The sequence below is a fragment of the Coffea arabica genome, chromosome 2e (assembly GCF_036785885.1).
Source record: "Coffea arabica cultivar ET-39 chromosome 2e, Coffea Arabica ET-39 HiFi, whole genome shotgun sequence".
NCBI classification, from domain to species: Eukaryota; Viridiplantae; Streptophyta; class Magnoliopsida; order Gentianales; family Rubiaceae; genus Coffea; species Coffea arabica.
In genome coordinates, this window is record NC_092313.1 from 22,299,262 (window position 1) to 22,321,716 (window position 22,455).

Sequence of the window (22,455 nt, forward strand, 5' to 3'; positions counted from 1 at the left end):
CCATAGCATCTATACAAAATTTTACCAAAATATTCAATTAGCCTTTGTCTTCGGCCATTGAAAGCTACTAAACATGGTTGATGGGACTTATGTACAATTGACAAAGGAGCAAGAGGCGTTGGAGGACATCACTCCAGGAGAGCTTAATCAACCTATCGATGTTGTTCAGGTAGTCCCCATATTAAACATCAGCTATTATATCCTTTGAACACGATAATATGTATGTTAATCGTCATTTATATATGGGTTCAATCTTTGAGCCATCTTCAGCTGTCATAATAATATTCAAACATAATACACGAGCTATGTCTTCATATCATCAAATATTGTACCCAAAAAAAAAAGCACTATATATCATCAGATATAGGGTATATATAGTTGTGTATGATTATCATAGCACACATCTGATATCTCCCATATGCAGGAGTATTCGTATAGATAATATGAGAAAGTTGTATCATGTAAAATGGTTAGAAACTTAGAAGATATATTATATAATTAGAGTAAATCTTATATACACTGACGGCGTATACACACTGTCACGGTTGGATATACGACACATATACAAAATTTAAGTTTTAAATTCAAATTCGGATTATGTGTCATGCATCTACTGGTGAAAGTGTATACACTGTCAGTGTATAGAAGATTAATCCTACTATATATAGCAGTAATTTTTCTTTTGTATTCTCTCATATATAACCCATGATTTAAAAGTATGATTAGTTATAGTATATTTCTATGAACTTGTAAACTAGCTAGTGAATAACTTCGTAAAAGCAAATTTAATGAATGTCTAGCTTGATACTTGAGAAAGCGTCTGTGCATAAATGTTAACCAAATCAAGGTGACAAGATTAACTTCGTACTCGACACATTATATGATTTGGGTAGTCAATAACTAATCATAATATTTGTTATGTACAAATCTCATGGAAGAAGTTACTTCAATAACCTCTAACAATCTGCATGTGTATTTCTGTTTTTTTTTTTTGCAAAGTTTGTGACTGTTTTACTGCACCTTGAAAACATAATTAATGTGAGTAGTTCACGGCATCATCTATCAGATAACTGCAGCTAGGTGTCCTCAATGTGGTCAAGCTTTGCCTGAAAGCTACCATCCCCCTGCTAACGAAGACTGGAGTACTGGGATTTTTGGTTGTGCTGATGATCCAGATAGCTGTAAGATCTCTAACAAAACGTATTTTCATTAAGCATAGAAGACATATAGAAACAAATTAATTTGCAACTGATATATACATATATATATAAGTAGTGTTACTTTCTGTAATATCGATCTAATATATATATATGATCTTTGTTTGCAGGTTGGACTGGATTGTTTTGCCCCTGTGTGTTATTTGGACGCAATGTTGAGAGTTTGAGTGATGAAGTCTCATATTCTTGCGCATGTATGGGTCATGTGATATGCATCGAAGGCGGCATTACTCTTGCAGCACTTATGGCTGCGTTTAATGGTGCTATTGATCCCCAGACAGTAGGGCTTATAACAGAAGGTCTTCTCTGCACTTGGTGGATATGTGGTGTCTACACGGGCATGGCACGGCAAGCATTACAGAGAAAGTATCATTTAAAGGTGATCTCATATTATTACTTTAAGAGAAAGCTATTTGCGTGCAGAAATGTTTGAGACCGCATTGCAGAATCAGTGAATCATGCATTGCTATCGCTTTTGGCTAATATTTTCCATGCGAACTAAATACCGGAGCTCCGTTCGGATTTGAGAGTTTTTGAAATACTTGTTTTTCATCTACAAATCTACAGTAACACACTCCAAAAACACCATCAAAAAACACTCATATTTCAAATACAAGTTAAAAAAATAAATAAATAAAAATAAATCCTATCACCTTTTCTTCTTCCTCCAATCACCACCACCCACCAACACCAACACCATCTACCACTCCCTCCTCGACCATCACTATTACCTCCACCGTTGCTCCTCCCCCTCCCTCTTTCTCCCCTCCTCCCTCCTTCTCTCCTCCCCCAAGAACCAGCAGTAGCTCCAGCTGCGACCTTTTGGTGGCACTAGTCGCGACCAAGAAGGTTAGGCCGGCAATCTTCAAGTGGGTCTAGGGAGTAGGGGAAGAGGGGTAGGGAGGAAGGAGAAAGAGAGGAGGGAGGAAGAGGGGGAGAATGGAGGAGGGAAGTGAGGAAGGAGAAAGAGAGGGAAAAGGGAGGAGGGGGAGAGAGAGGAGGGAGGAGGTGGTGGAGATGGGTGGTAGTGGTAAGTGGTGTAAATTTTTCAAAAAGTACCCCAACATATTTTAAATTTTAAAAATGCCCCCAAAATACATCCCAAATATCCCCAAAAATACCTCCAAAAACACTATCAAAAATAGGGAAGGGGAGGAGGGAGGAGGGAGGAGGGAGGGGGGGAAGGGGTGGTGGTGGGTGGTGGTAAGGTTTTATGCAATTTTAAAAATATCTCATTAAAATTTTAAATTTTAAAAATACCCAAAATATATTTTCAAAATTATTCTCAAAAACACTGTTAAAAATAGGTACAGTAAAAGTTTTTCACGTACATTATTACAGTAAAATATTTTAAAAACACTCTAAAAAACATTTACGGAGCCATGCTTTTTTAGGTTTAATTCCCAAAAGGACAAATCTATAGTGTTTTAGATGGTTCTCATGTATCTATGTCATTGTTTGCTTACAGGATTCACCATGTGAGCCTTCATTGGTGCACCTATGTTTACATTGGTGTGCTATATGCCAAGAGCACAGGGAGATGAAGTGCCGCCTTTCTAATTATCATGCAACCGAAACAACAATTGTGAATCCTCCCCCAGTTCAAGAAATGATCGTTGGTAACAAACAAGAGATGCGTATTGGTCACAAACCAGAGACCTCGTCTTCCAATGATGAAAATACAGGACGCACGAACTTAGAATTGCAACCTATATAGGATTTTGGCACTTAATTTGTCTAGGAGATTTTGTAACTGCACCTATATGTGCACAAAGCATGCATGGGAAACAATTAGGTAATAATTAACAAAGCATGGTTCGAAAAGGATGCTGATTAATACCTTTAAAATGCAAATCACCATTTTAAGTTGTTCAACAAGTCCAATTAATTGTTTTGCGAATGTTACATAGCCGATGTTAATTAACCAGGTTGATAAGTTGCAAAATTTAGTTAATTATGCCACTTAAAATTCAAGGTACTTGCAAAGAAAACTAGTTTGGATTTCTGTTTATATATTTTTCTTGGTTAACTAGTACTCCAACCTAGCCAAGGTACCATAAGTTCCGAAGAAACCTAACTCAAGTCGCATAAATTTGTTGAGTTTCTTGAGTAGTGAATGGAAACTCACCCTACAGAAAAGAAATCAAGGGTAAACTTTCAAGACAATTAGTTTTCTAGTATGAAACGAGCAGCTAAATTTATACAGATAGCACACGAGAAGTATGACATGCTAAGCCGTGTATTTCATCCATGAAACTTCCCTATCAAACTGTCTTAACCATAGCCATTATTAACTCAAAAGAAACAACACACACACACACACACACATTTGAATCTCAAAGTCAGCCTATTCCAGGATTTAGTATTCCTTTTTTGCAGTTCTTAGGAGGTATTCAGTACCCACAACTCCTTTGACTAAAAATGGGGGCCCCAAACTACTTTCTAGCTGACAAATTTAGGAACAAAAAGGAAAAATTGGTGTCCCTTAACATTTGATTACTAAATTTGACAAAAAGAAAGAAGACAAGACCACTTTTGAAGACACAAACATTTTTAGAAGAAAGGAAACAATTTGAGATTTACCTTATTCAATTACTTCCATGAATACACAGATGTTTTGTGGTCGAAGGTGAATGAGCTGCAGAAGGAAGGAGTGCTAGCTATCTCTCTTCGGAATCCCTTGCATATTCAGTATTTCAACCCGTCTTCCGCTTCCTCTTTTACTAACACTCCCTTTTACAGACCTGGGTTGGTTTATGCATGAGCAAAATTTTTTTTTTTTTTTTTTTTTTATATTTTTGTAATATGCTCTAAGCGGGTCAACCAACGTTCTGTTCGTGGGTTGCATCACACGCTGAAAATGTATTCTAGGTTGAGTTCGAAGTAAGCTACCTAAACCCGTGCACGATAAACTTTTTTTAATTTTGAAACTTGAGTTCAACTTGTGTAAAAGAATAAGCTCTCTCAGGAATAAATTGAGATCAAATTGCTCGAGTTCGAATGGTAAGACACAAAATCTATCCTCGAAATATATGCCATGTTTCGATTGCAATTTTATAAAAAAAAAAATTTTACCTCTCGGTAAATACATTTTTTAATTATCATTTTTTCTTATATATATTAAATAGATACAGTATATTTTTCTACAAAAGTTTCAAAAAATAACAATCCAAACAGGCAAAAGTTGCTCTTGTGCATATCAGTCAAGGCCAAATCACTACAATTTTCAACAATTTTATCTAGTTAAGTACTTGTTTTAGTGGAAATGTTCATTTGCTAGAACTCTTGTCTGCTTTGATATATTATGGACTTTACTTAATTAGGACAAAAACTAGTACGACGCTCGAGTAGCAAAACATTAGACCGAAATGGAAGTTGACATGCCTTGGTTATTTATGCATGTGTATATATTTATATGTATGTATATATACTAGGTAGAACTGGTCATAGCATAACACAACCATTGCTAAGGTTACAAACAAGTCGATCCAAGTTGAGTTTTGACCTATTCGAGTCGATCAAAACTTTTGGGGTATGATGGGTGTTAGTTATATTGATCTGAAAACATATTATTGTTTGATCTATAGCCTTGTGTTCCATAATCTCATTCATCTTAGATATTGTTGAAATTCTGGAACAATACAATTCCTGATATTATGTCAATTAAGTGTTGTTTAGTGACGCTTTCGGTTGAGTACTGGGGACTAGATATTTGATGCTTTTTGGGGATGAGAAAGCATTGAACGGATCGTGGCTGAATACTGGATGGACAGAAAATTCGGTATGTTAACAGAAGTTGCATGTAAGAATGGTTGTGAGGTTTTACAGGACGGATTCAACTCTTTCTGAACGAACAGCTTTTCAATTGTTTCAGGATAAGAAAGTCAGATTCAGAAACTTTGGACCTAATAGCACCATGAGGGTGCTCCTACCGAAATTGGTGAAAAAGCTCATGCTTGATGCTTTCTCAGATGGAGGATATAAATGCAAGCAGGTCCATTTTGAAATTCCAGATGTTGGGGACGTCTGCTATGTCTTTGATGACACACTAGGCCGCTCTATCTCTAGTTCATTTGGATCTTTAAAGATTGAGTGACAGCATCAGGGAAGATGGTAGCGGTCATACGACCACTGAGTGGACGGTAGTATTTTATGTGCTGGGCAGTTTTATTTGGATCAAGGTTTTTGAGCTTTCTTTGGGTGCCATCCTAGCTGTTTTTCTATAGCTGTTTGGGCAAGATTATTTCACTTGGGATTCTCGGTGACAAAGTTTTCTATGCCAACCCAATGCCACCTATAATATTTTGCCAAGTGTCCTGTTATTATTTGCACTTTAATTTTCTAATAATTCAATTGGTTTGGTTTAACACAAGTTTTTTCTATCCTCTAAAACTTTGAACCAAACCAAATCAACCGGTCTAATTCCATTACCAATACTTTTGTACAGCAACCACTCAAGATCGATTGCTTTAGGAAAAAGAAAAAGATAACCCTAAACAAAATTGCCTCCAAAGTCCGAACCTTTTCATCGTTGATTGCTTTGAACAAAGTCAAAAAGAGAAAAAGTCCCTGAAAGCTTCAACCGTTGCCTAATAAGCTAAAACTGTAGCCTTCGACTGTTGAAGCAAATTGACAAGACCTATTCAGGAAGTCCTCAAATTAAAGCTTTCTGCGGCTATGTCTGCGGCTCTTTGATAACCAATGAAACCCCAGTGTTTCTTTGATGTAACTTAGCTCTGCTTCAATCTTTCTTCTTTGATTATTATTGCTTTTTTTTGGGGGTCTCTTTTGGGAGGTTGGTTGGTGGTGTTTGAGGTTTTAGTCCTTACCGTGGGATTAATTTTTCGAGCAAATTTAAAACCACGTGGTTCCTTAATCATGCAAGCTGTGTGTGGAATCATTCTACCTGCCTAGGATGAGTTATTTGATGATTCAATTCAACTTTAGCAATTTTCTTTTGTTATCAGCTAATTGCTATTGGGCACTCCTCGGAGCAGGTCAGGTTGGTGCTATTCAATTGGGCATCAGCCGGGAACTGCAAAACTGGGCACCAGATTTACGTCCTCCTTTGAGAGAAGGTACATTTACTTGGAGCAGTGTTATCTTTCTTAATTGGCGGAGCTGGTGGAGGAATCAAAAGGATGACGTCGTTGAAGTGTGGAGCTCATCGGAATCAGCCAACAATATAGCTGAAAGAATTTCCAGCAGCGGTGCGAGTCACCATTTCGGAATTTTCAGCACACTAGTTTCAGGGAATTTTCTCTTTTTGGCTTTTTCAAAGCAATCAACGTCAAAAAGAGTTCCTGTGCAATTTTGTTCGAAGGCAATCAATGATGAATGGAATTAGATCGGTTGGTTTGGTTTGGTTCAAAGTTTTAGAGAATAGAAAAAACTTGTGTTAAATCAAACCAGTTGAATTATTAGAAAATTAAAGTGCAAATAATAACAGGACACTTGACAAAATATTATAGGTGGCATTGAGTTGGCATAGAAAACTTTGTCACCGAGGATCCCAAGTGAGATTATTGTGCTGTACTTAATATTAAGAATCATGAAGCCAAACGCTTCTGCACTTGATAAAATAAGTTGATTGGATTTTTTTTTTGTAGTGATCGAGAATTTCCTATAATTTATTTCTCTAATTGAATCAAGAATTTCATTCTCATCTTTGCCCTTTGTGCATCTGGAAGTCCGAATGTTACTGTCAGAGGGGATCCGTTATAAACAAGAGCTCACCTACAAAAAGTGATTATAAATCACTGATATCATCAAGTGATAAATACAAATATGAGAATCTCCAAAATCAAGTACGAGGCGGGATATTCATTTAGTTTGTTTATGTCGTCGCTTAAATCGTATGTTGTTTAATATAGGATTTTCCTATCAGCAATATCTCATTTCTGTAGCAATTATTCGGCAAGAAAAAAAATATTAGAGAAAACTGTCGGCATGTAATAGCAACGTTAGAAATTTTATTAATCTGTATTCATTACTACTGTGCTTTTTCATTTTTTCTGCCATATATTAAACCATACGCATTAGCTAGTCACACAAATTAAGAACGACAAGGCGCATCATTAGAATTCCAGTAACCAAATCAACCCCAGATTCTGGGACTGTGGCCTCTTCAAACTCCCGAGCAACACTTCGGTTCTTTTTCAATATGCACAACAGTTACTTTATTCACCAACAACGCCAACCTCAAAGACTATCTGCTATCTGTCCTTTGATACGACCCAGCCTTGACCCATAAAAGATCAGATAGTCTTTTATAAGGGCTAAAAATCACATAAACAAAGAAAAAATCAGTCCAATGCAGTAGAAGAACTCTTACAAAGCATTAGTGTCCAAGTTGATCGCAGTCAAGTTATTGAAACTGAAAGCAATTTAACCAAAGCATGGATAATTTCTAGGCAAAGGAATTTCCCACCTTCGTTTCAGCCAGCTCAAGATCATATCCAAGTATATGATAATCACCTCCTATTACAATATTTTCAACTGTGAGAAGTGCAAAAATGGGCACAGAATGAGATCGATGCCTGACAAATCAAATAATGTGATCATGAATTTCACAAATTAATGGCAACTAACAAAGATAAGTAAGAAGCGAATCACATAAAATGATACTTAAACAAGTAGCTCCACAACTTCTGGGCAGACAGCTGACTCAATCACAGCTTGAATTTTGTTGTTTGTGCCATCAAAAGAGACGGAAGAGTTTTTGAATGCACAACCCATTGAATGCTACAGCATGTTATTACATTCTTTGTAAGAGTATTAATAGTCTGTCAAGAAACAACTCCTAGAAAGAGGTTAACTGCATAGAAAAGGAAATTGAAGCGCACAAATATTAACTTGACATGAGTACAAGTAATTTTACTAAGTTACCCTAACTTATGAAATGTGATTGATTACTGAACAATTGCACATTACATGAAAATGAGGAAGGTAAAGAGAGACAGAGATCAAAGGACAACAAAAGAAAATTATTAGCACTAGTTAACAAACTCAAGAGCATGGGTGTGCTATATGTCATTGGTGTGCTATATGTCAAAAGCACAGAGAAATGAAGTGCCGCCTTTCTGATTATGACGCAGACGAAACAACAATTGTGAATCCTCCCCCAGTTCAAGAAATGAACGTTGTTAACAAACAAGAGATGAGTATTGGTAACAAACCGGATGCCTCATCTTCCATTGATGAAAATGCAGGACGCACGAAATTATATAGGATTTTGGTACTTCGTCTAGGGTCTCCAAAAGTTAATTGCATGAGATGACTCGGACATCCAGATTCTTACCTTAAAAAAATGTCAAGATTACAGTTACTAGTGGCAAACATGTCTAGCTCTTGGGAGATTTGTAGCTGCACCTGTACGTATACAAGCACGGGAAACAATTCGCTGGCAATTAACAAAGCATGGTTCGAAAAAGATGCTGATTTATGCATTTAGAAAGCAAATTAATATTTGGAGCTATTCAATAAGTTTAATTAATTTATTCTATGAGTAATACATGGATGATGTTAACCGTTTTGATAAGTTGCAAATTTTAGTTAATTATGCCTCTAAAAACTCAAGGTACTTGCAAAGAAAATTGGTTGAAATTTCTGTTTTTTTTTTTTTTTTTATCGTTCCTTGGTTAACGACTCCAACTTAACCAAGGTACTATAAGTTTCGATAAAATGTTATTTTTCTTTTCTAAACTCCAACCTAACTCAAGTCGCATAAAATTGTTGAGTCTAGAATACAAAATTTAAAAATATTATCCGCGATATTTTTCGAACAGTCCTTGAACTCAGTTACAATATTTCAATGACATCAACATTTTATACATTGCAGAGCTTAAACTTTTCATTTGTGGCACTTTAACTGTAATTAACTAGATGCCATTTGAATTTAGGTAGTATGGATAAATCGTAAAACTTAAAGGGCTTGTTTGGTTCATGGACTAGATGAGGTAGGATAATTCATTCTCGGATTAATAATCCATATCATCCAGTGTTTTGTTGATTCTAAGTTGGATAGGATATATCGGGACATAATCCTATCTTGTGTTTGGTTAGAGATTGGATGAGATATGATTACTATTTTAATGACCAAAATACCCCTTAATTTACAAGATCATTTTAATAAAATAATTTATAAATTTGTAAATTTCATTAAAATAAAATAATTTTAAACTTTAGAATTATAAAGTAAATCAAGGGTTTTGATATATAAAAATTTGCATTCAAAACTCATTCTATTCGGACCCTTAAAAATAGGTTCTAACCTAGTTTTTGAATCTAAATTTTAAATTTAATTAAATAATGGGGTGAGTTTTGACTGAGTTAGGGTTAAATTAAACAAAATTCAACCCATTTAAAGTTCTAAATGAGTCAACCTCAAGCCAGTAGAATATTTTTCTTTGGGCCGAGCTTGAGCTTATATAGAATTTAATTGAGAAAATAAGGTTAATAAGGGCAATATAATCCTTTTATTATGATGTAAGCAGGGGTAAATTAGTCAAAAGTTTAAATTCATTAATAGGGGTAAATTTGTCAAAAAATTTAAAATAATGAATAGGGGCAAATTAGTTAAAAATTAATATAATTAGTAGGGGCAAATTAGTCCATTTATTATCATATCATTGTCTGCGAGTTTGATTGTATAATATTCAATATGAATTTGTATCATTTGCACGGGCAAATTAGTTCAAATATTATTTTGTTAGTAGTAGGGGTAAAATTGTCAAAAAAATTTAAATTAATTAGTAGGAGCAAATTAGTTCATTCATGTTATATTATCGTATAAGGGTAAGGTTATATAATTATAAGAGTATAAATTTTATATTATTTGTAAAGATAAATTAATCTAAAATTTCATCATCCTATCTCGTAGTCATCGAAGCCATTCGGTTAGTTGGGATATGTCATCCTATTTGTAAAATGCAACCAAATATGAAATGAAATAAGATGATTAAGCCAATATTGTATTATCCCATAAATCAAACGGATCCAAAAGATTTTAAAGTTAAATATGAGACCTAGAGGGGTAATCTTGAAGTGTTTCAAATAGTTTAGGGACCATCGACTAATTTCGATAATCAAATATCTAACCAGGCATCCGTTTCTGCAAAACCCGCCCATTTCTGTATTTGTTTCTTCTTGCCGGGGTTTTTCTGCAAAACCCTAAACCCTGCAGTCTATACTTATGGCTCGGAGTGCAAAATCCTCTGCGACGTGCCTGCTCTACACCCTCTGCTCCGGCATCCAAACGACACTATTCATTCCGAAATGCCCACCGAAAACCCCAATTGCAACTTTATTGGCCGGGAACTTCCACCTCCGCTACTTCTCTGCCGGCAGCGCCGCCGCGAGACTGAGGGAAGAGAAAGAGGCTATGTGGAAGGAGTCGATGGAGAAGGTCCGAAATATCGGGATTTCGGCGCACATTGATTCGGGCAAGACCACCTTAACTGAGCGGGTTTTGTACTATACGGGTAGGATCCATGAGATTCATGAGGTAAGAGGGAAAGATGGAGTCGGTGCGAAAATGGATTCTATGGATTTAGAGAGAGAGAAAGGGATTACTATACAGTCTGCTGCCACTTACTGTACTTGGAAAGATTATCAGGTGAAAGTTATTCCAAATTTCAGTAGGATTTGTTCATCAAGTTTGCTAATTTATTCGGTTGCTTTTTTCTTAATTATTGCATATTCTCATTTCTATGTTGTCTGATGAATTAGGAATTGGGAAGATGGAAGACTTTGAACAAAATTATTCTTTTTATAATTGTTGAAGCTTAGGACATGATTTGAATCTGAAATGGCAGTACATTTGACATAACAAGTGACGGTAATCTGAATTGGGCCCCTTAGTAGTTATATTGTGGCTGATTGAGCCAAAAAAAGGAAGAAAGCAGAAAAAAGAAAAAGAAATTTTTTTTTAGCAACTGCTAGACATGCTCTAAAAACAGAGGAGGAAGATGTATATTTTACCTAAAATGCAAAATTCCAAGTAAATGAAAGAAATGGATTTTAGAAAACGTAGAAAAGAAATAGTAAGTAGAGAAATATGAATTAGCTTTTCTGCTACTTCAAGCTCTAGTTGCTTTTTAGCTGCATGGGCTAGAAAAAGCTTTATATGTTGATAGTGGCTGTTTTGCTGTGATTAATTGTTTGGTAAAATTTGATTGGCTATTGCAATGGGCAAACCCTACATATAGTTGGGTAGGCTTACAAGAATGTTAGAAGAAGTTTGCTTGGTCATTTAGAGGTAGGATATGCAACTGTTTTTCTACCTTCTTTTTTCAGTTGCATATTGGTTATGATGAAATCTGGTCTAATATAGATTTGATCTTCGTTTTTCCATCTCTTAACTCACATGTGAACATTCCTGGAGTGGTTTTAAAATTCTCGTCTTACCTTGATAAGTTGAGTAATATGGGCTATACTGTTACAGTATTACCTGGTACACCTGGTTTATTTGGTTTCCATAGATGGCCAAGGGTTACTTAATGCTGTAGTGGAACTTGTAAATACTTCAGTAGGACAAAATGACGTTGTATTTACGCCAGACTTGCAATATGATTTTTTATTTAGCAAAAAATAGAGAACATGAATATTCTGTTTCTTACAATTCTATTTCTTTATTTTGCTGTTATTATCAATTTCATCTCAGTGCAGTCTATTAGTGCATTAATAGTTTTAATTTTTATATTTTGTTCTGCACAAATTTGTAGGTCAACATAATTGATACTCCAGGACATGTAGATTTCACCATTGAAGTGGAGAGGGCTTTGCGTGTTCTGGATGGTGCAATTCTTGTTCTTTGTAGTGTTGGTGGCGTACAAAGTCAGTCAATTACTGTTGATAGACAAATGAGAAGATATGAGGTTCCAAGACTTGCTTTTATTAACAAATTAGATCGAATGGGTGCAGATCCGTGGAAAGTTCTCGATCAGGTATGCTTTTCTAATGAACTATCTGTTTAATGAAGAATCAATAATGAAATGTTGCTCCTGCACTAAGAACGCAGTATTACTTTTCCATTGTTGGGTGCATTGTTGCTGCACATTATTTGGCATTTTTTATTTAAAAGTTTTAGCAAATAAAGTCCATCTGATGTGAATTTGACTCCTTTTTCATAGATTTGATTCATTTTATTCTTTTTACTTTCCTTTGTCTAATTTACATATGAAACATGGTTAAAGTAATAATTATGCTTGCTCACGAGGATGAAGACATTTCATCTTGGCATTCGCTGATTTTGAGATGTGGGGTTCTTCTTTAATCATAACATGATTCTGTAATTTGTATTATCGTGCATAAGCTGGTTTATGCCTTTGTGTTCCCAACCAGATAACAAAAAAAAGTAACAAACTCATCTTTTCCTGTCTGTGATAAATATTGATAGGTATTCAAACAAGACAAATCAGATGGATGAAAAGTAACAATGTAGGTTCCTTAAAAGTCATGCTGAAAGCTGGAATAACTGATATTAGGGTGCTCATTTCTTTTCCTTTGTCTTCTATTTGTTGGTAGGCTAGAGCCAAGCTTCGACACCATAGCGCTGCCGTGCAAGTTCCAATTGGCTTGGAAGATGATTTTCAGGGTCTTGTCGATCTTGTGAATTTAAAAGCTTATTACTTTCACGGTTCCAATGGGTCTGTATTAATGTGTTGCAGACTGCCTTTTTAAAAAAAAAAATTCCATCTCTATATGTCATTTACTAATAATTGAAATTTTTTTTCCTGCTTTCAGTGAGAAAGTGGTCACTGAAGATATCCCCAGTAACATTGAAGCGCTAGCTATGGAAAAGCGTCGGGAGCTTATTGAGGTAGTCTCTGAGGTTGATGAGACGCTTGCTGAGGCATTTCTCAATGATGACCCTATATCATCCACTGATCTTGAGGTTTGAACATAATCTTTTTCTGGATTAAATGCTGACACAATTACATTATATGACTGCCCCTTGTTTTTAATTTGCAAAAATATTGCATTCTCTTGGGATGGTGCTTCTGATATTTCATTGGTAAACTTGCTTTCTGGTCAATTTGCAAAGTATTAACCCCATATGGGTTCATCTGTCAGGGTCCTGCAGAAATGTTCGCCCAGTCTGTCGAAATACTGGTGGTGACTTGTTCTCTGTTCGAGTTCTGTGTGTATGTATGCATGGATTGATAAAGCTGTAATGCGAACATGATCATTTGAAAAATGCTAATGCACAATATGATAGTTATCTAGTAGACTAAATGAAATAAGGATGGCTCAGACAAAATCTGTTGAGGAAAAAGTGGAAAGTAGATGGATATTCAACTCGTAGTTCTAATTTATCAGATAGTAGAGGGTGGTTGAACATAACCAAGTGCTGGTGCATACAGTGCAATTTCGTACTTTCCCTATTATGATCAGGTTTTTAAAATGCGGTTATGCATACTCTAATTACAGGAGAAAATTGTGACCTGACCTTACTAGCTTTGCACTAGCAGATCCTGGTGTTCTGGCTTTGCCTTTTGAGATGCCTTTGAAAAAGTTTTCTGGTAGTCTCATGTTTGGTTGATGAAGATAAACTTAATCCAACAGCCAACATCATAGCCTAAGCTATCATTGTTTTTGTTTTTATGCTCCACAAACAGCCATTATGATGTATCCCTAGACACACAAGCCAATCAGTTGCCAAACCACGATTTAAGAGAAATGAAGGGAAAATCTTGACGAGTTTGTCTTCCTTTTCCATCTTTCCCTGTGCTGGAGGGAGAAGTTAATTCAGTTTGAATGAGATGCCTCAAAGTGCTTCATTATTCCATTTGTTGCTTTTCTTGCTGTCATTATTGTCTTTTTTCTGCTGAGACTTTTTTCTTCTGTGCCAACTACTTTTTCCCTATGTGAAATATTTTCTTGTGTATTTGTGTTAATACCTTCTTTTGTCTTATGGTATCAGTACTAAACCTCTTGTTTTGCTCATCCTGTAGGAGGCAATCAAGAGAGCTACCATTGCGAGAAAATTTGTACCTGTTTTTATGGGCAGCGCATTTAAGAACAAGGTGCGGACACCACTATATCTTTGTTTGAAGGGTCATTTTTTTTCCTCCAATTTACTTTTAGAGGATTCTAGCAATCTAAGTTGCTGTTGTATGTTGTATCATTTGTTTAGTAAGGGTATTCTTGTAAATAGTCGATTAGGTTTGTACTCCTATAAATATTAGTTGGTCACTCATAATACGGTGACTAGATGTTTTCCTCCCAAGATACCTGTTTACAGTTGCCATTGGCATAGGTCAGTGCTTCCATGTCGACATGCGACAGTTTCCTGTAGCATGCTCACCTTCCCAAATATGTCTTTACTGCTCACTTGGTGTGAACAGACATTTAAAACTGGGCTTATTCATCTTGTTGCAAATTTAACATTTTCTGTAGCTTCCTAAGTTTTTCATTGCGTTTCATTGACATCTGGAGTGATTATAGTGCATGCTATCCTCCGGAAGCTCTGCTTAAACATGCAATAGAAAATTTTGTTCACCGTTTTACTTGTCTTGGTAAGTTTATGCCCCTAAATGGAATTAATCAGTTATCAAGTCTTACTGTTTTGATCTTAACTTCTTCACTTAGTAATCTGATCTTGGATTCTAGTACCTTGTGTGTTCTTGTGATGTTTGGAAGCTGCTAGTGGTCCAGTCTTGTTTATATAGTTAGGTAGCTTGCACTTTCATCTTAAGTATCATTGGATTGTCCATTGATCATAAGTCTCAATGTTTACTGTGTTTCTTAGTGGCTGCATAGCTATCTTATGGCCTATGGAACTAGTAAGCAAGCTGCTTCATATATGTCAGCTTGTGAAACATATGGGTCCCACTCTGGGCCTAAGGGACCATTTGGAAGGGGAAGAAGAGCTTCTATGTTTATATATGTATTCTGAGGGGATGAGGGGTTTGCCAGATAGGGCAGGTAAGGGTGTTACATTCCATTTAATTTGGTCAAGGGTGGTATTATGTCATGTATGGTTGGAGAGGATAGCTTCCCATTCTGCTTGTCTTGTTGTCTACAGAGGGGCTTTTAACATGAGGCTTTGATACCCTGAAAGATGAGACTTGTCCGGAGTAGAGTGCAATGAGATTAATCATGCAAAAGCAACTGCTACTCATTTTTGGTCATCTCGTGGGCACCTGATGCTGCAGACTAGCTAAGACTCTGGCACTATCAAAGACTAAAACTCAATTATAAATTGCAATATCAAAGAAACAAGATAGCCTGCTGTGGCGGTGTGACTATCTTCTTTCACTAAGACACCGATGGCAACTCTGAAAAATTTCCCCCTTTACCCCCACCCTTGACTCTAAAACTCCTAATTAGATAATATGCTAAATTTAGGCTTAGCTAAATTCCCATAATGCTCTTAGAACTAAAAAGAAGTAGTACTCATAAAAAACCGACCAATAAGAAAGATAGCCAGGCCAAATGCCCAAAATATCTTTAAAATGACTGACAAATCTATCAAACTAGAACCATTCCTAGCTGAAAATTTATTCAGGCACTGGTAGACTTTTTGCCCTTGTCGATTTGCAACTGTATCACTATCTTTCTAAGATTGCCCAGATTGTGAGCCAGTACTTGAATTGCTTAATGATTGTGCAGTTATGCATTCTGTTGTATTAAAATCATGGTTTTCTTAGCAATAAAAGCTTTTTATGATGTTATGAGCTACAGCGACCTTAGATGTTAGTATGATCTTAAATCCAGCTGCTTTTTTGATGTGGTTAATTGGTATTCATTCAAGGGCTGAGTATTACATGCATTTCTTTTCTGACAATTTCTATTGATCCTTGCAAAATCTGATTCCTTAACCTTTACTGACAGAACTTTAACATTGTTCTTCTCTGCACTTTCCATGATCAATGTCACATATATTATTATTGTTATTTTGCCATTGCTTGTTGTGATCCTTGTTTCCTGCCATTTTCTGGATGACAGGGGGTTCAGCCTCTTCTTGACGGTGTCCTCAATTATTTGCCTTGTCCTACTGAAGTTAGTAACTATGCACTTGATCAAACTAAGGATGAGGAGAAGGTATTAATCAAGTCGAGTTCTTTGATGTCATACCTTTGCTTAACAGCTGAGCCAGAAATTAAAGCGTTGTTTGATTTATTATGTTACTAGGTTACATTGTCTGGAAATCCAGCGGGACATTTGGTTGCCTTGGCTTTCAAATTGGAAGAAGGACGTTTTGGCCAGTTGACGTACTTAAGGTATAGCATGGTTTGTAGCCTTTTGTGCTTCTTTCGTTGATTGGCCGTTTCTTTGTTGCTTTTATTTGGACAATTTGATAATTCCTACTTCTGTTCAGAATATATGAAGGTATCTTGCAGAAGGGAGATTTTATGGTCAACATAAACACAGGCAAGAAGATTAAGGTGAACCCAGATTTTTTTGGGGGGTTAATATTTTGGTTCCACTTATCCATCCTGGGATTGTTAGTGGGATAGGGAAGACTATTAGATAGGCTGGAGATTGCTTTCTTATTTTGTTTTTTATAGGAGGCTCTCTTGAAGTTTGCTTCCTTTTGTTAAATTAATTCGACATTGAGCTAATGTTGGTCCTTTTTGCATGAGAAATTAGAAGCACGTTAACCTTTTTTTTTTGATACCTTGAAGTATGAGAAGTATTTGCATGTACATATGGTTCACTTTAATTGAATACAAATACTGTCTGATCGAAATATGGGTGATAAGTCTATATTTAATGCGAAATGCTTGTTAATTGAGGTTCTTGGATAATCACTCACTTTCATTTAATATTACTTGTTGACAGATTCCTCGTTTGGTTCGAATGCATGCTAATGAGATGGAGGTATGCCATTCTTTTTATATAAGTCGGTCTCTTCTTTGCTCCTCTTACTTTTGTGGGGATTCTTTTTGCCTCTTGTTCTCTCTCTCCCTCTCTCTCTCTTTTCAATTTTTCCTGCCCATTGAAAGGGTCAAATTGTTTCTAATCCTGTGGAAACAAAATTCTGGTTACTATAAGATCAAGGGAATGAAAGAATTTCGTGGATTATATTGTGGAAGATTTTTGTGAATATACTGTTTTGTAGCTCCTTGCTTTCTTTCGTTTCTCTTTTTTTTTTCTTTTTTTTTTTTTCCTTTTTACTGGCAAGGTGTGATGCTTTTCTTGGGCTTTTATGCTACAGGATATTCAAGAGGCTCATGCTGGACAAATAGTTGCTGTTTTTGGGATAGATTGTGCTTCAGGTTGATCAATTTCTTAGATTTATGAGAACAAATGCAAAAGTTTATTGGGAGACTTAGCTAACTAGTTCTTTCATAACTCATCAGGAGATACATTTACTGATGGATCGGTTAGATACACCATGACTTCAATGAATGTCCCTGAACCAGTGATGTCCTTGGCTGTTTCGCCAGTTTCCAAAGATTCTGGAGGCCAGGTGAGTTCTTGCATTAAAAAATTACTCTTCCCTAGTATTTTGGGGATTTATAACTATTAAATACAATCATGGGCAGTTTTCAAAAGCACTGAATCGATTTCAAAAAGAAGACCCAACCTTTCGTGTTGGATTAGATCCAGAGAGTGGCCAGGTTTGATCCTTCATTGATCCAAACTTTAATGGGATCCCTTGCCTTGGGATTGTACTTGTGAAATTGAGGAGGGGCAGAAGGGGGCAGGGGGATGGGAAGTATATTGTCTAACCATGGTGGGTTTAATGAGCAGACAATTATTTCTGGCATGGGAGAACTGCATCTGGACATTTATGTTGAGCGCATAAGAAGAGAATATAAGGTACCCTCCTTTTCTTCAATAGAACTACGCATAAATTATCCCACTGCAGTTCAGTTAAAAAATTCTTTACAGAATATCTTTTCTTATTTACCCAATTATAAGCCTTATTCCTTTGCCCTTTCTTAAGGTTGATGCAACTGTTGGAAAGCCTCGTGTCAACTTCAGAGAGACTGTTACTCAGCGAGCTGAATTTGATTACTTACATAAGAAACAAAGTGGAGGACAAGGTCAATACGGAAGGGTGATTGGGTAAGTTCAGTATATCCTGACCTTGCCATGCTTCTTTCTGTTTTAGGTACTTTATTGGTTATGTATGAAGTGAATTTGGCAGTTTCTGAACATTTCCGCCTTATGTACATATGATGACTGTGGAATGGTCACATCCATGACCACCACTGACATTCCCTCTTCTGTCCTTTTGTCTGCTGTATGCATCTTCGATGGGAGAAGAAAAGGAAGGAGTGGGGCTAGAGAGAGAGCTACCTCTTCTGTCTGTTTCTTCCTATATCGCATATTGTCCCTTGTCTATGATGGATATTGTGTGTGTGTATTTATTTTTTTTTGGGGGGGGGGGGGACATCTTGATGTTCTGACATATCTAATTGCTTCTGTGTTTCTCTAATTTAATGACACTCAACCGATCTAACTAGCTAACAAAAGCATTGGGGCATGATGGGCTTAGATTCTAACTTTTGCTGCTCCATACATGTTTGACTGGCTGAGATGATAATCTTGTCGGTATGTGGTATACTGTTTTGTTCAAATACACTGTGAGGCTTTAGCCTTTTCTTAGTTCTTTGGCATACTTGTCTAAAATGCCTTGCACCCATTTTGATGCCATGTCTTTTACAGTTGGAAAATAAGGGATTACTTGATTTCTGTTCTTTAGGTATGTGGAACCACTTCCAGCAGGCTCACCTGCTAAGTTTGAGTTTGAAAACATGATTGTTGGACAAGCTATACCATCTGGCTTTATCCCAGCAATTGAGAAGGGTTTTAAAGAAGCTGCCAACTCGTGAGTATCATCTTATTTATTTATTAAATTATTTTATAATGTTATTTGGCATGAAAGTTGCAAAGGTGGTGATGACTAGGAGGACCTTCTCCCCCCCCCCCACACAACAAAAAAAAAAAAAAAATCCCCAAACCTCTGCATTAGTAAGTACGGTATCATTGTTGTTTTGAATATACTTCTGTGGCCTAGTACCACATTCTGAATGAGATAATTGCCCAAGCCTGCAAGTATAGGGTTTCAATTTATCTGAGTCTGCAAATAGTCCCTGATCTCCAGAATAAAGGGAAATATTGTTGGATGTCCCCTATTCTTGATAAGTTTAAACTACAAAGATGTGACATGTTGTCTCCACCAACCTCAATATCACATTGCCATTACTTGTTTTACCTTGTAAATACAGTACATAATCCCAAGTCTATGCGAAGGTTTCAATCTTTTTTTGGGAAAGTAAAATTTTTTTGGGAAAGGTTTCAATTTTGTTATCTGTTAAAGTTTAACATGTTTCTGAATCATACCAAAACTCTACTATACATCAGTATTTTGTCTCAAGAAAGGATAGTGTTATCTTCTGTTTTCATCTTGGTGTTGAATGGAATTCAATTTTTTCAAGGGAAAATTTTACTGAACTGCATAGTTGATAAGCTTTTTCCCGGTTCACTAAGAATCAGCTCAAAGTTGCTCTCCAACGAAGCCAAGATATCTCGTGATGCTTGCCTAACAGAACTGTTGATAATTCGGGCACTTCGAAATATTTTTCTTCAGTTTTCAGTGGGGAGTTTTATCTGCATATCTGGGAGTGTTTTTTGTGCCTGTAATCACGTCTTAGATTGTAGCGACTAGGTCTCCTTTTTCAGTTCCAAATGCCTAAATTGCAGCAATTCTTTGTTCATATCCTGGATAATTGATCCTTTTTATTTTCTTCTAGCAGTAGTTTTTAACTTATTTTCTAATAGTTTAATTTTTCTATGCCCCAGCGGTTCATTAATAGGTCATCCAGTTGAGAATATTCAAGTTGTTTTGACGGATGGTGCATCGCATGCTGTGGATTCAAGTGAACTTGCATTCAAGTTAGCTTCAATATATGCATTTAGACAGGTGCTTAATAACATATTTTATATGTCAAAGACTTTCTTTGCTTGACGTTACAAATGCTCTGCTACTTGCATTTTGCAGCACTGCTTTTTTGTTTCCTTCCTTGTAATGGGTCCGGCAAGAGGGATGGGCACTGACTAGGTGGTTGACGCTGATCTTTGACTGGAGCTAGTTTTAATAGAATTTAATTGATATCCTTTATTTGAACAGTGTTATTCAGCCGCAAGACCTGTCATTTTAGAACCCATAATGCTGGTGGAATTGAAAGTACCGACAGAATTTCAGGGCACTGTCACTGGCGATATCAACAAGTTAGTACTTTTACTTTCTGTGTTTATCATGTTATTTTGCCAATAGATGTCAATGATCCCGCAAGGGGTAGATCTGTTTGACTTACTGTTTTTAATCCCTGGCAGGAGGAAAGGCATGATTGTGGGGAATGACCAGGAAAATGATGATTCTGTCATCACTGCGCATGTATGTACCTATTCTGCTACTCTCTCAGCTACATAGCGCATCCCTCTCCTCTGCTACCTATTTTCTCCTTTTTCCTCCATGGGGATTCTTATGCTTTACCTCATTCGGAGAAGCTATTCGACACCATGAACTTTCATGAAAATTCGATATCCCAACATCTCATCAATTTTATGTTTGGATTACTAGAATAAATCCTCTTAGAACTATTCCAGTAGTCTGAGAACACGGTACGTGATTTTCAGGTCCCGCTCAACAATATGTTTGGGTACTCAACGGCTCTTCGCTCAATGACCCAGGTGAAATAAGTGCATGATGAAGGAATTGGTTTATGGATCCGATAAATTGACATAGATCAGTATGTTAATGCTTCGGTTACTCTTTATTTACAGGGTAAAGGTGAATTTACAATGGAATACATAGAGCACTTACCAGTTGCTCAGGATGTGCAGACACAATTGATTAACACACACAAGGCCGCGAAGGGTACTTCATAGTTGGAAGCATTTTCTCCGATGATCACACCACTACTCTTTTTAAGTTCCAGTTGAGTTCAATATGTTTATAGGGGCTAGAAGGCCATACATTTTTGGAACAGCCATAAATTAATGTTCTTATAGACACTTGCATCAACCGAATGTTCCACCTCAAATAATTGTTTTTCCTCACAATTTACTTCGACCGACCTCCAGAAGGTTTGTACCATACATCATATATTAGTTATAGGCTTGCATACCAATAGATGTCTCAATATGTGGCCATGAAAGTGAATTTGGAAGTGCAGCAATTCTTTGTAAACTACTATTGGATAATTTAGGTCTATTGATTGCTTCTAGTGTACAAAGCTTGTTTGGTTGGGTTACTACAGTTTATCATTTTCTTTGTCTAACTTTGATAGTTTTATTTATCCTTTTTTATCCGTGTCAAATTATAATTCATATTACAATTGAAAAATATAATTAACTTTTAATTTATCTAAAATATTCTTATTTAATATACTTGATTATCAGTAAATATGGTCTACTTTATTTAATACAATCAATTTTTTCACCACTAATTGCGTTGTTATATGTCCTAAATGGTGTAATATTTGTTGTTGTAATTGATGCAAATGTATAGTGATTAGTAATATTCTTAATATTAATATAAGGAGATTTTTAAAAGATATTAGGATAAATTTATTTTTTTCGATAAAGTGAACTAATTTATCTTAGATTGTGTGTGAGGAAAAAATCAATAATACTACTATTAAAGGGGGATGGGAAGAGTTTAGTAAGGTTTTCATATATTGGCGTGGAACTTTCTCATTACTCCTGATTCATGATCAAGTATTAGGTAATTGCTACGGAGTGCGGGCCAATATAAATTTCTCGTGCATGTGTTAAATTATCATTAGTTTTTGGATTTGAAAAAAAATAAAGCGAAAATTGCCAATTTAGTCCCTAAACTTTTTTTTTCTGTCGATTTAGTCCCTATACATTATTTATAGCCGATTTAATCCCTAAACTTATATTTCGGTTTCAATCAAGGAGCTTAGCGGCGGAGCCACCGCATAATTTCCATCAGCGTCCCAATCGAGCAACCCAGAAGGGGTATTTTCGGAACTTCCATTCTGGAGCCTTTACCAAAATTAACCGAAACAAAAGTCCTATGAGAAATACCCACCCAAAACCCAAAATGAAACAAAAAAATTTCTCCAGTCGCCACAAAATTCTTGAAAAAAATCCTCGCATAAGATTCAGCCACCACCGCTGCCACTCCTGCCACACCTAGCGCCACCGGGGCGTGCTTACTGGACGACCCACATCCGAAATTGTCACCACCGATGACGATGGAGTAATTCGATTTGAATTGATCCGGTTCAACAAAACGGGTCTGGTAGGA

The 22,455-nt window shown here is 36.3% G+C and overlaps 2 protein-coding genes across 2 annotated transcripts; both read left to right on the forward strand.

Moving 5' to 3' along the window:
• The first annotated feature begins 73 nt into the window (after positions 1–73).
• On the forward strand, positions 74–3,006 carry LOC140037233 (cell number regulator 6-like). The gene is made up of 4 exons (XM_072081419.1): positions 74–169; positions 1,067–1,181; positions 1,328–1,596; positions 2,686–3,006. The coding sequence occupies exons 1-4, from the start codon at positions 74–76 to the stop codon at positions 2,932–2,934; spliced, it is 729 nt and encodes a 242-aa protein (XP_071937520.1). The 3' UTR covers positions 2,935–3,006.
• Positions 3,007–10,297: 7,291 nt separating this feature from the next.
• LOC140036890 (elongation factor G-2, mitochondrial-like) lies at positions 10,298–21,438 on the forward strand. The gene is made up of 20 exons (XM_072079976.1): positions 10,298–10,833; positions 11,942–12,163; positions 12,744–12,865; positions 12,963–13,113; positions 14,174–14,245; positions 16,170–16,265; positions 16,356–16,444; positions 16,543–16,609; positions 17,007–17,045; positions 17,383–17,443; positions 17,528–17,637; positions 17,714–17,788; positions 17,922–17,990; positions 18,118–18,239; positions 18,880–19,005; positions 19,980–20,100; positions 20,308–20,408; positions 20,514–20,574; positions 20,817–20,870; positions 20,964–21,438. The coding sequence occupies exons 1-20, from the start codon at positions 10,411–10,413 to the stop codon at positions 21,066–21,068; spliced, it is 2,286 nt and encodes a 761-aa protein (XP_071936077.1). The 5' UTR covers positions 10,298–10,410; the 3' UTR covers positions 21,069–21,438.
• Positions 21,439–22,455: the final 1,017 nt, after the last annotated feature.